At 46.1% G+C, this 13,368-nt stretch overlaps 1 protein-coding gene across 1 annotated transcript in view; it reads right to left on the bottom strand.

Annotated features, from left to right (window-relative positions):
* The window catches only part of TMEM94 (transmembrane protein 94), a 40,717-nt gene that overhangs the window by 6,516 nt on the left and 20,833 nt on the right, over positions 1 to 13,368 (bottom strand). Inside the window, exons 13-25 of the mRNA XM_014951119.1 lie at positions 13,113 to 13,322; positions 12,643 to 12,958; positions 11,725 to 11,898; positions 8,499 to 8,601; positions 7,054 to 7,271; positions 5,640 to 5,821; positions 5,301 to 5,439; positions 4,570 to 4,685; positions 3,508 to 3,607; positions 1,947 to 2,055; positions 1,238 to 1,427; positions 587 to 664; positions 104 to 189 (exon numbers count right to left, since the gene is read on the bottom strand). Coding sequence (XP_014806605.1) covers positions 104 to 189; positions 587 to 664; positions 1,238 to 1,427; positions 1,947 to 2,055; positions 3,508 to 3,607; positions 4,570 to 4,685; positions 5,301 to 5,439; positions 5,640 to 5,821; positions 7,054 to 7,271; positions 8,499 to 8,601; positions 11,725 to 11,898; positions 12,643 to 12,958; positions 13,113 to 13,322 — 2,021 coding nt within the window. The remainder of the gene's footprint in view (positions 1 to 103; positions 190 to 586; positions 665 to 1,237; positions 1,428 to 1,946; positions 2,056 to 3,507; positions 3,608 to 4,569; positions 4,686 to 5,300; positions 5,440 to 5,639; positions 5,822 to 7,053; positions 7,272 to 8,498; positions 8,602 to 11,724; positions 11,899 to 12,642; positions 12,959 to 13,112; positions 13,323 to 13,368) is intronic.

The following is a 13,368-nucleotide window of genomic DNA, read 5'->3' as shown; positions in this document are numbered from 1 at the left end:
CATGCTGTGGGTGCTGTCAGCTTTCCTTTAACATGGATGCAGTGAGGCTGGGGGACTGGTCTGTGTGTGAGGCAGGAAGTTCCACCCTGCCTGAGAGACTCACCTGAGCAATGGGTAGCAGAAACAGGAGAGCCACACGATGTCTGTGGTACTGAGGATGGGGGGCAGCTGCACCAGGCAGGAGAGGAACTGGATGGGAACAATCCAGAGTAAAGAGTGTAAGCAGTGCTAGGACAGTCTTGTTACCCAAGATGCCCCTGTCCTCCCCCAAAACACTGGGATGAGCTGGTGACTAGGCTGCTGCTGCACAGTCCCTCCAGGCTGCTGGGGCAGGTGCTGCAGGGGATGCTCTTCTCAAAGGAAGAAGGGGGTTAAAAGAAACTTCTGTAGGAGGGTCAGGGAGAATGGGAAATACAGTTTGAGATCATAGAATTTCTATTGGTAACTTCCCCAAACATGCTGTGTAAACTTGACTGAAGGCCACCTTGCTCTCTCACAAGGCTTCCCCACTGCAGCCACCCACATCCGTCCCCTAGCACTCCTGTCCCCTGAGCTAAATGCTGTCCCCAGCCAGACCAGGACTCACCTGAATGACAACCAAGGTCAGCTGGCACTGCAGCAGGAAGAGGAAACACTTGCGGATCCCATAGGTTGCATGCCTGGCCTGGAAGGAAGCACAAGCCCTCAGAGCCCTCGCTGTGATGGGAGCAGTTACCAGCCAAGAGCAATTATTGGCAGGCAGGGGCAGGACATGTGGCCTGCAGGGGAAGTGACATTGTAACAAGTGACACATTGTAAGCAAAATGGGAAAGTCTCCAGCCTAGAGGTAGAGGTTGTGAAGGAAGGACACAATTTAGCCAAGGGAAAAGGTTGTTCAAACCTCCTGGCTTTTCTGGGGTTAACACTTCTCCCTAGCACTGCGCTGTTGCCTGGCTAGGGATGTCTGCATGTTTGTCCATCTGCAGGTTTGTACTTTATCCAGTTGAACAATAATATTCTTGTTCTGTTGCCACAAGGCACCATTCCCAAACCATCCCCTACACCTTGGACTGGTAGGGCCAGGCAGGAAGAGTATCTCTGTTGCGCTTCCTGAACAAAGGACAGGAGATGTGGGAAAGGCTAATGCTGGCAGCTACTGCAGGCAACTCAACCAGAATGATCACTTGAGCTCTTGGCTTTGCTCTTCAGGAGCTGCAGATGGGGGGCTGCGTACTGGAGGGGGACAAGCCTGGCTCACCTGCTCTATAAGCCTGATGATGCTGGTACTTTCTTCTTGGCGGAAGGACATGGAGCAGGGCAGGCTGTTGAGCTGCCCTGAGAGCTGCAGCGGGGTGAGCTCATCAGAGGATTGAGTCATGGTGGTGCTGGTGGCATAGCCAAAAGTCTCCCAGGAGCAGCGAGATGGGTAGAGAGGGTCCAGGGCTATACTGCAAGGGCAACACAGGAGCATTAGTGAAAGTCCTCATCCCAGAGGAGAAACTACTATTTCACTGCAGTCCAGTTTGTAAAGCCATGCTGTGCCATGAGACCAACATCTGCCTTGCTGGTAGAGAAGTCCTGAGCTGCAACAGGAATTTAGGATCAATCTCCCTAGACTTTCAGTTATTCCAGAGAAATAATGAACATATTTGGGTTTTTGGCTCAAGATCAACAAATTGGCTGATCCAGAGGGGCCTTTCCACTCTCACCCAATGAGAAGCATCTTCAATGCATCTGTTGAGCAAACAACAGTAACATCTTACTTTCAAAGATAGAGAGAAATATCTCTGTGTGTCAAGGGATCTAGGTAGTCATTCCATCCAATGCCACCCAAATTGCCCTTATGGAGACAAACATGGCTAATAATAGAGCAATTGTGAGCATCCCCCTGCACAACCACAGATCTGGTGTGACCCATGGCTGGGCTCAAGGCAAAGGCAGCTGGAGGAGGCTGGATCCTGCCCCACCTGATATCACTTTGCAGGAAGAGGCAGCTGTTCCGCAGGTTGGCAGAGCTTCCCAGGCAGCAAGTCACCTCCCCGTACTCCTGCATGATCTTGATCATCTCACACATGGCTGCAAAGGGACAGAAGGAGAAACACAGTGCATTATCTCATTATGCAGAGAAAGATGCAGTGTTTCACACACCCTTTTGTGTCTGGGTAACAAGCAGTCAGCTCTTTTAAAATTACCCCAACTGATATCATCAGCCATGTATAGTGAGATTGAAAGTCAAAGTACGCAATTAGATAGCTAATTAATTGTGGTCCAAGTGCCCTGTATACCTGCCTCCTGCAGGAACCAAGCTGTGATTCACAGAACTGCAACCCAGAGATTTGCATCTCTAGCACATCTTTCAGAGCAGAGCTGTAGGTACAGCCTGGGTGTACAATACAGATGGCTTCAGCATCAAATGGTCTTGTTAGAAAACAGCAGAAATACATACATAACATAAATACACAATTTTAAATTCTGCTCAGCAGCACAGCAGGACTGTTCCAAGCCTAAATGAACAAAGGCAATATAACAAACTGCTCCAAAAGCAGTGCCACGTTTAGCCATACTCAGAGCCAGCCCCTGTTCCTGCGCTCCCACCACTACCTCTAGCCTTCATCAATCTTTTTATCAACACCCTCCCAGGGCCTCTAAATCAAAGCTGCTGTTTGATCCCATTTTTCTTCTGTAGCTCTGTGCATAGTGCTCTAAGTGTATATGAATTTTCTAGAACGCTCCAGGCAAAAAAAATAAAACTACAAACCCACCCTCTGCAGATTCCTGTGTAAACAAATTATCTAAATTACTGGTGCGCCCAGATCTGCAGCACAGCAAGGGGTTAGATGAAGTGGGGAACTACCACTTATGCAAAAAAGAGAGGAAATTTACTGTTTAGGCACATTGAGCTGTAACTGGGTCTCGCTGACACTCTGTAAACTGTGCCCAGAGGTACCTAAAATGACAAATCATAATGATGCTTAGCACTTTCACTGCAGACTGGGCAGGTATTAGCCAGCTGAGCTCTCAGCCCCTTTCTTAGATAAAACAGTATCTCTTGGAGAGATAAAGGAATTTTGTCCTTTCTAGTCTCTGCAATCAAAAACTCTGCAAAGCAGCAGAAGGTGTTAACAGCAACTGCCAGAGGAAAATTCTTCTGGGAAGTGATTTCTGAGTTATATAAGGCAGTGAGGGTTGTGAGCAGAGATCAAAGTCTTCTAGCGCACTGATAATGCTTATTTAATAAAAGGCAGTAGCATTTTGGATGTTTGCTTTTGTGTCTCTTACAAATGCAAATTGGAAGGAGTGGTTCTTAGCCCAATTCTGTAGCTAGGGAACAGCTGCATTAAAGTGGAGTTAACACCTGGCTTCCCACAGGTAGCAACAGAGGGTCATTAATATCAAGATGCCCTTCTAGATTTCTGTGCTGTGTCCCTGTCCTTTCACCCCTGCCCACACCCGGATAAGCCAGAGAAGATGGATGGGGAAGGTGTTTGTGGGCAGCAGCGGGACAGACCCGGGCTCTGTGCCACTTACTCTCCGGGGTGCAGTCTGTGAAGAGGGGCACCAGCAAAGGCACGTTGTCTATGTTCTGCAGGTGAGGTCTCACCTGGTGGATCCCCCGTGGGAGTTTGGCCTGAAAAAGAGAAAGAAGAGACTAAGCAGGGCAGTGTGTTTCAGAGGGAACTGCAGAACTGAGAATTATGATTCCCTGAATTATGCAACTTCAAGATCAGATACAAACTGATGTCCCTGCAGACAGAAGCTGGCTTCCCAAGCCACTGGTAAAAGTCTTCTGCTAAGGTTCTACACTGACACAGCAAGCTGTCTGTGCTTGCCCTCAAGGTTTGTAAGATCAGTGTGATAAACCTCTGCTCAAGGATTTCTAAGGACTTTTTACCTGTGTGGAGAATCTGGTCAGAGACTTTGTGCTGTCTCTATTGCAACTGGATCTATTTCAATTGCAGCAAGGGAAGCATTCTTGCTTTCTAAAACAAGGTCTTATAGATTTTTATTTTCATTGCAAGGGAAGCATTCTTGCTTTCTAAAACAAAGTCTTACAGATTTTTATTTTCATTTTTTTAATCTGCATCTATCTCTTGATATTCCTGTAACCTCTGCTGAGCATATCTGTGTTCTTTATGAGGCAGGAAGAGCTTGTCCCACACTTGATATTCCTGTAACCTCTGCTGAGCATATCCATGTTCTTTATGAGGCTTGTCCCACACTGACTACTGGGCAGCACCAGCTATGGCTCACAGCTGGAAGAAAGACAAAGTTTCTTCTGTCTGGGTGGAATGTGGGGATGTTCCCACTCCCTGCCCAGCACATGAGAAAGGGACCCAGATGGACTGAAATGTGGCTCTCAAGGCTATCCCATGTGTGGTCACCTCCATTCCTAAACTCCAAAGAAAAGACCTGTTCAGCAACAGTGAGCTGAGAGAATCCCAAACTTCCCAGGCTCTAAATACTATGGGGGAAATCAGGATTTCCAATACAAACCAGTCAATCTGCTTTGAAGAGGAATTCCCTCTGGTAATGAGGTGATACTGCTGACCATTGCAACAGCACAAGGTGTGTGGAGAAAGGCAGCCTCACCCTGTTACAGTCCTCCAGGAAGCTGGGGATGTCACTGTCTGTTGGCTGAAAGCTGATGAGATCCGAATGCCCTTCCTCTTCCATCAGCAGAAGCCCCTCTACATCATCTCGAGAAACTGGAGCAGAGAGAAGCAGCAAAAACAATAAGCACAAACCTGCCTCTGCCACCCACATGGCATATTCATGTGGCGCTGCAGAAGCCAGGAAATGTGAGGCCTGATTTTCTAGGTTAGCAACACTTAGATCCCACTCAGTCATCTAAAATGCAGTATTTTTAGATGACTAATCCGCTCAGAGGTAGATATGTGCTCTTTGGAGACACAATAGTTTATCTGTTCTGCTCACTTTCTTCTTCTAGGGGAAGAAGAAAGTAAAGAGATCCCACTTGAAGAAAGAAAAAAGAGTAAAGCCTTGCATAGTCAAAAGACCCTCAGTGGCTTGAGCAGGGTCCCAGCATGAGCCAAAAGCACTAACGAGCAATTGTAAAATCATGGCAGCTGGTGCACAGAAGGATGTTTGTTTCCAAAAACTGTGGTACTGACTGGGTAGAAAGGCTATAAACATAAGGCTCTCTCGCTCACACACACACACACCTCAGGCCCATCCAGTTTTGTGCTCAAAGCTCTGAAGGATCAGGTATCTGCTGAGGACACAGGAACCTAAGAAGGGGTTTAAAAGAACCATCAAGGAAAGGTGTGGCATTCAAAGTGGCTTAGGTGCAGTTCTCTCACCCTGATGTAGGTCATCGTGCAGGGAGCCAGCGTGGCTGGGGCTAGAGGGAGGGATCTCAGAGCCAGGCACATCACCATTAGGAGTTAAAGATATGTGGCAGTTCCAGCCGGTCTCAAGACCCATCTTCTCAGCAAACACCTGCAGGTGAACAGACAAAAGAGTTTAGTGTAGCTGTCGAGGCCAGAGCATTGCAGACCAGTGCCATATTGGAGTGTAGGTACCTTCTGGACCCATGAGCTGGCTGAATGAGATTAACCTTAGATTGCACTGGAGCTAAACTCTCCGGTCAGACAACCAGGGGACATGCAAGTTCAGGGGGTTCAGCAAAGACAGCTTACCTTGCTTTTGAGCTCATCTTCCAGGGAGAAGTAGACAAAGCGAATGCAGGCATTGACCAATCCATCAATGAGGCGGACAATGTCAAGACGGGCCTGATACTGAGATGAGACCATTCCCATGAAGATCTGTCCGCTCAGAGCCTGGATACAGTCTTCCTTCTCCATCACTTCCCCAATCCCTTCTTCAGGCATGCAAATAACACGCAGTCACATTTAGACACGAGGGGCCGCATGTGCATCAGACAAAATACACATGGTGGGAGAGGCCACCAAGATAAAATATCCAAGGACACAGCACCCAGGCACACAGAAACATGCAGATATACACACACATATACAGGAGGAAAGGTGAAGAGACATCCATTTGTCCCAGCATACCCAATCACAGAAGCGGTTTCAGGACATCCCCGCGTATGCGATCAAGAACACAAGTGTGAAACAGCGAGCGTGGAAAGGAAAAAGACAAAATAGAAGACGGGGATCAGTCACAAGGAACCGGGGCAGAAAGGTAAAGGATGTATGCCACGTAATGTTCACATGTGCATTTTAAACACATCATACTGTGCTTAAACAACATGGCGAGTCTAGCTGAGGCAGAGTGGCATCAGAGTATGATGGGCTGATGCAAAGGAACTGGATCATGTTCCCCTCGAGGGACGTTGCAGACACTCCCAAAGAGCCTGGAAAGGCTCTTTGACAGGGTTCCTTCACCATCACCAGATCAGCCTGGGGTGAATGGGAGCTGGATGCAGCATGAGGAACAGAAAACACTTCACACAGTTGCAAAGTTTGCCACAGGTGGGACTGAGAAGTGTTTCGAAAACACTCAGTCACAGCTGCCTCCCAGCTCTTGGAAACCCCACTATTGATATTTTACAGCATGGGTGACCAAGGCAGAAAGAGATTAAGACTAGTTTTCCAGAAGAGCCTCCAGGGGCTATGTAATGGTATGTGCTTGCTACGTAATGGCATGTGCTTATTTCTCAGTTTCTATTGCTGTTCTGGAGATGTACAATTCTTCTAGTGGGAATCAGTTACTTCAGCACAGCAACAAAATCATCAAGGGAGAACAGTCACATGCTACCATACCCAATCTATCTGATTTCCACAAAATTAGACAAATCGCAAACCAAACATTGAAATACCCATTAGTCTTGACTCTCAGTTGTCTGCTTTAAGAAACAGACTTCCCATAAGTAGAAGAATTTCTCTCCAAGCTTCAGCAGCTTAACTAGAAACATACCTACCAGCTGCTACATCGTTACTTCCTCTGGAAATGCATCTACTTCAGAAACCCTTAGTTCTCAATTTCCATCTGCTACTCTGAAGAACGATGTTCTTAGAGCTCTAGGCTGATCAGAAAGCACTTGACCCAGCAGCAGACCTTATCACAGAGAGCAGAGAAGACACATACCATCTGAGCTCCAGCTATTCCTCCGACTGCTCTGTTTGATGGGGGTTGTCCCAGGGAGGTCACAGCACGTGAAGATAGCGCTCTGCCCAGGGACCTGCACCAGTTCTATACACTTGCCATTGAGCTGGGAGGACAAGGCACAATGCATTGGCTTGTACGCAAAGGCAGAACAGTATCCTGAGAGGCAGGCTCGCTGGTAGAAATCTAACACCTTCTTCCTATGTGGAGAAGACAAAAACCAGGCGAAGTTAGCAGAAATGTGCACTGAAGCTCAATGTAGAAATCACCAGCTGGGTATTTAGAAAAATGTATTCCATGAGGAATGGTCAGAGTCTCTGAAAAAGCCTTTCCTTGTTATTTCTGCATTCTCTAAGCTGCAGGTACTACAGGGCAACAAAACCATTTTCCAACAGGGGCAGTGGTGAATGTTTCTGGTTGCTCATCAGACTTAGGAGTATGAACACAGTACTCTTTGAATACACTTATTAATATAATATGCTCTATATGGCTGCCAGATGACTCCAAGGAAGTTCACTGCATGACAGCAAAAGCTCAATTCATCAGAGAGGATTTATCTGTAGGGAGATAAACACCGAGGAAGGAACTGACAACTCTGACAATAGTGTCTGTGGCAGAGATAATGACAGTTACAGACTTCTCTCCTATCCCCTTTCAGAATCTGGGTCCTGGGAGCTGTATGTGAAGTCTCCATTTAGTCAATATTCAGTCACTGGAATAGTGTAAAACTCTTTCCCTATGTTGAACTCACAACGATAACAAATTTGAGTATACATGGGATTTTTCTTTGGCTTCTAAGATGATAAATATTCTACAAAGAACCAGTGGGAGTTTTCTTACACCTGAGGATAAGCAGACTTAGAAGAACAACGCGCTGCTATTCGATGAAACTAAGCATTAGTGGTCTGCCCTTTGAGCAGGAACAGAAATTTAGCCTAGAGATGAAAATGCAACAGGTGCTGTCAGATATTGCAGCAGGAATGGTAACGCAGTGCTGCTTTGTGGTGGACTGGTTTGAAGCTGTCAACAGCAGGTAGAATTGATCACTTTGTATTTCATGTAAGACAAGGCATTTGTCTTGAACAACAAAAAAATTCTCTGCCACCAGCATATGACCTGATGATAATTCACCGTCCTACTACAATAGTACAGTCAGAGCCCACTTATAAGAGGCTAATATGTTAACAGCTCCAGTAAGGAGTGACTTCATCTTGCATTCCAACAGACCGCTTGTTGCTATCTAATCTATTACAGTGCTATAATTATAACAATTCATTATAAGCAGAGATGGCTCTTGTTAATAACCTACTTGAAGCTTCTATTAACTAGCTTAACAAGCATCAGTAAAGGGAATTTTAATGAGTGACCAGGTTCCCTCTGCAATCTATCTGCAGCTGCCAAATGCACCAAATGAGAAAGCTGCCCACCTGTCAGAGCCAGAGAGGGGGTAGATATCGGTACCGTCCCAAAAGTCTGTGCAGGCCTCCAGGATGATGTCAGCTGTCCCATGAGAAAACATCTGCTCAGTGCCTGAAGTGCAGGAGAACAAGAAGTCAGGATAACAGAGACAGGTTCCCAGGAAAGGGGGATCCTACCAACTGCTCCCTTATTGCAAACTCCCTTGATGCACTCTAGATATTCCCTTTCCTTTGTTGAAAGTATTCAGTCTCCATCGAGAAATTAGTCAAGACTGGATGATATGTATTCAGCTGCTATTTGTTTGTGAGCCACGTAGTCCATTCCTTTTCTCCCCTTACCCTGTGTAACAATCCTGCTCCTAAAATGGTGTTTCTGTATCCAACAGAGCAGAAGAAAAGCTATTCCTGTGTGCCTCTTCTCATGAGACTGCAAGCACCAGTGATGAGCCTACGGGGATCAAAGCCTGCCTATGCTGGAAAGTGCATTCAATTTTAGGCCTGGCATGGATCTAAAGGGTAAGAGCTATTCTTGAATACCTTCCATTCAAGTAGCAGAAGATAATTTAACAGTGTGACCCATTAGATAGCAGCCTGTTTCACAAAGGGTCCTGAAAATGTGTTAAATCAGGATGGGTCAAAAGTTCAAGGTAACAGACTCAAAGTAACCCACGTTGTGATCAGGGAAGAATCGAAAATCAACGGACACCACAGCTTGTCCTGTTTTCTCCCCTCCCCACTATTTTACTCTTTACTACAGACTTAAAATCTTTCATTCCCTGCTGTAGACAGGGGGGTTAAAAAGTGTTTCCCAAAGGTGTGTGATGTCACTTGTCTGATGCAGGTCCCAGGCACAGGACACAAGCTAAAGGATGTGGGGCTGCCTCCCCTCCACCCTTCCTGCGCCCTTTCATTTGCGCTGAGGCATTAACATTGCAGGCACGTAGACTTCTCTGTCTAGGTTCCCTCCTCCAGCTGCTCCGTGACTTTGCCCCCAACAGCTTCAAAGCTGATCTAATGAAAAAAACATCACTGCCAAGAAAAATGAGCCCAAAGGCTTCTTGCAGGCATTGTTGCCGACTGCAAACGCTCACACTAGCTGGTGAAATCAAGAGCCAAGAATATTCACTCGCACAAACCAGGCAGGGACCTTCAGGAACATTGGAGGATTTTCCAAAACATAGCAGCTCTCTGCTTTGTGCTATAAATAGTCATCACACGCCAAGTTTATCAGCATAACAAACCTCCCAGACCAATAGGAGCTGTGTGTGAAAGAAGGAGCCTGTTTCAGGGACACAAAGGAGTACTTGTGCAGAGCTCTGGTTCATTTTATTGTATAAACACCCAATCCTTCCCACCTTGCTGCTTAGCCCCTGCTAGGAAAGAGGGAACAGGAATTGTTTATTGATTCATGCAAAACGTATGCCCTGGGCACGCAGCAAGAGCTTGCAGATGACCAGACACACACACACACTCCTAGGTTCACACCTGACAGCAATTGCAACCCATTTCCCATTCACACCATCAGCATCCCACACGACAATCCTTCTAGGGGGTAGATGACAGTGACAGCACGCACTAGAAACTGGAAGGAGTTCATTCAGCTGTCATTGCCAGCGAAGTGAGCTCAGCCTCTTCCCTTCCTAAATCATGAACTTGAAGGCCAGGATTTCTCTGGCACAAAGGAGAAAATTAATGAATAGGCCAGGGAGCATGACTAGCCATTCCTGACTGCTGGGACTCGTTAGGAAGAGCCAAGCTGCTACAGCTGAGGCAGTGAGACAGAGGAAGAGAAATCGAAGAGCACAGCTCCAGCAAAGGAAGACAGAGATGGTATCAAGCCATTTTACTCCACTGAAGACTCCACTGAGCCCCTCATTTCCATGTGGTTACTATGGATTTGGGATGAACGCTGCCAGATGGCGAGACACATATTTCAATGGAAAAGCAAGGGAACATACAGATAAGTTACCTCCTATTTCTGTTACAGCTGTGGAATTTATTAGCTATCTCCTTTTGACTTCAGCACATCATGGGAGTGGGTGGATTCAAAGATTTATTCACAAATAAGGTATCAAGAGAGGTTAGTTATCATCATCTGGTATGACTCTTCTGCATAAACAGAGCCATTTGATTTCATCCAATATTATCTGCATAATCCATTATTTCTGGTTGTACACACTTTAGAAAATTTCAAGGGACAAGACTACCATATGAGAAGTGATCCAATGGTTAACTAACCCTGCTGGCAAAATTCCTCTTAGAATTTACTCTAGACAGCATAATCCAGGTCATACATGTATTCGTCTGAGCTCCAGCCTCTAAACTAAACCGTTTAAAAATGAGGATAAGGAGTTGAAATGAGGCAACATTGAAGGTTTTTCCCTACCCTAAGAACCTCAGCATCAGAAAAATTCTTGCTCACAAAGGCAAGATAGCAGCAATCAGGACAAATAAAAAGCTCCTTGGCAGATTAAGATAAAAATTTAAGAAGAACTGGGCAAGAGAATACAGTTTACCCGGTAAATCTCTAGGCAGAATAATAATCATATTTCAGATTCAATATCGAACACATGTCAACTCCAGAGAGCCAAGTTCAGTCAATTTAAGGTATTATGGAGAGACTAAAAGCTCTGATGGGCAAGCTCTTAAATCTTGCTGAGGTGCTTTAAGACCTCACGGCGCCTAACTGTGTGTCCTTTCCAGCCTAGCCCATTCCTATAAGAACAGGAAGGAGCAGAAGGAGTGGAGAAGTCAGCATGGCTTCACGTGTTGTATTCATGGTCACCATGAGTTTGCACGGGATTTCTGTGATTCCTTACTAGTATGCAATATAGATAGGATGAGCATCTCTAGTTAAAACCCTAAGTAATATTCAACCCTGTCCAGTATCAGTTTCACTACCTTAGTGAAGTCTATTCAAAACCCAGGAAAACCCCCACCTTGCTCTGCACTGCCGTTTGGTCCCAGAAAACAGGTTTACTAGATAGGTGTGCTATATAAGATAATTTAAAAAAAATATTTATGATCCTGAAGTGAGCCAGAGCAGGGAAGAATTCCCCCCCTCAATATGCCATAGCACTGATCACTGAGGTTTGCTGAGCATATCCATTCTGGCCACAGGGAGAGCAAGGCCCCCATAGGGACTCCAGACTATTCCAGCCTGACATTTTCTAGGCTCTCTGCAGAAAAGATCCTCCTGTACCAAGTGGATGTGCAAAGAAAGGAGCAGCCTTACTGGTAGTGGTGTCCTTCACGAAAAGGTTAATCATGTGGCTCAGGGGTGGTCTCCTCTTGGTGATCGATGAAAGCTTCCCCAGGATTGTTTCCTTAACCATCTCATCACTTGGCAAGCGGTACAAGGCCAAATAGTTCTCCTGCTTGAAAAGATCTTTAGCACCTGGTGTGAAACCTGAAATGTGAATATAAGGAGAAAAAGTAGGCCCTAATTAAAGCAAAAGAAAGGTCTTCTGCTTCTGTGCTACCCACTTTGCCTGCGCTTGTTCTGACATCTCCCCAGCAATAGGTAGGTGAGCTGTGCTCACTGGGCATCTACCCCAAGATGGCTCAAGATCTGTGATGAAAAACATTCGGAAGGACTAGATGTTATTAGTAATTACAGCTTTCATGCTTCTGGTTCATTGAAGAGAGGAACTGTGACATTGAAGGACAGGGCCAGAAGTGAGTTCAAGAGCTTCCAGATTTTAATCCTAGTGTTACATCCAACCTTTTATCTCCCCTATGCCTCGGTTTTCCCATCTCTAAGACAAGCTGAGGTACCTCACATAGTTTATACCCAAACTCCTGGTAAAGCATTACTGTAAAGACAGAGCAGCTCTTTGTCCATTAGCAGGTATTCTTTGTCTCCTGAGGAGATTGGCAGATTTGAGTCAGAAGAATACCAAGCCTAGCCAGGGCTGGCTGGAAATATCCTTGATGACATTTGTTCCTTTGATAGTGTCTACAATGTCAGAACTTGCCAAAAGCAATCTCTTTAATAGACTCTTTTGGCAATCGAGCAACAACCGAGTCAGGTCTGTAATTCCACCTTCCCAGCAGCCACGACTGGGGAAATATTTTTCTTGTGCTCTCTAAGGATTAAGTGTCTATTGACAGCTCTGATTTCTCTGTGCCTGCTCATCTAATTTCTCCTTACCTATTAGTCTGGCAAGCTCACAGAGGCCCCAGGGCACGTGGACAGGCAGCACGGCATTGTGAGTTTCTTGGAGGGCAATATTGCAGAGGTGGTCGGAGAAGCGGCACAGACGCTCTGTCACACTGGCATTGCAGAGGTTGAGCAGCACATTCAGGCCCAGAGGCTTGAGGGAATTCAAGTGCATGTGCCAGTTGGAGTCATCAAACTGGATGCAGGAGGGGTTCTGCTGGTCTTGGGACAGGCTAAGCATCTCAAGGTGGTAGTCACACACAAAGTCTTCAGCCTCACAAGCCAACACCTCACTCTCACCAACAACCTGGTCCAACGGACAGGAAAATTCTAATTGGTTACAATGATACAGCTTAAGCCTGGTATCCCACAGGAAATTTCCAAAGGGGAAATTTTATGGGTTTAAGTCTGTCTTACAGCTCCACAAAAGACTACTTGTGTGCCCCTTCAGTATGTCTTACCTGAGTATGTTCCTCCTCTCCACCCTCCGTGTCCTTGCTAAAACTCACATTGGACCCAGAGGGATGCTTGCTTCTGCTGTTTGGCTTTCGGTGGGCATGGGCTTCAGGAGCCTTTGGAGGGTCACTAGCCCAGTTGTTCCTCTCTTGCTCATTGGTCATGTGGATTGTGTCTGCCAGGGGGCCAGAGAGCAAAGCATCTCTTTCATGGGGCTGCAAGAGACCAAGAAAATGAACAGCTGTGATTCAGTGGTTGAAC

This window comes from Calidris pugnax, unplaced genomic scaffold (assembly GCF_001431845.1).
Source record: "Calidris pugnax isolate Ruff unplaced genomic scaffold, ASM143184v1 scaffold9, whole genome shotgun sequence".
NCBI lineage: Eukaryota > Metazoa > Chordata > Aves > Charadriiformes > Scolopacidae > Calidris > Calidris pugnax.
This window is presented reverse-complemented; position numbering and strand designations above follow the sequence as displayed.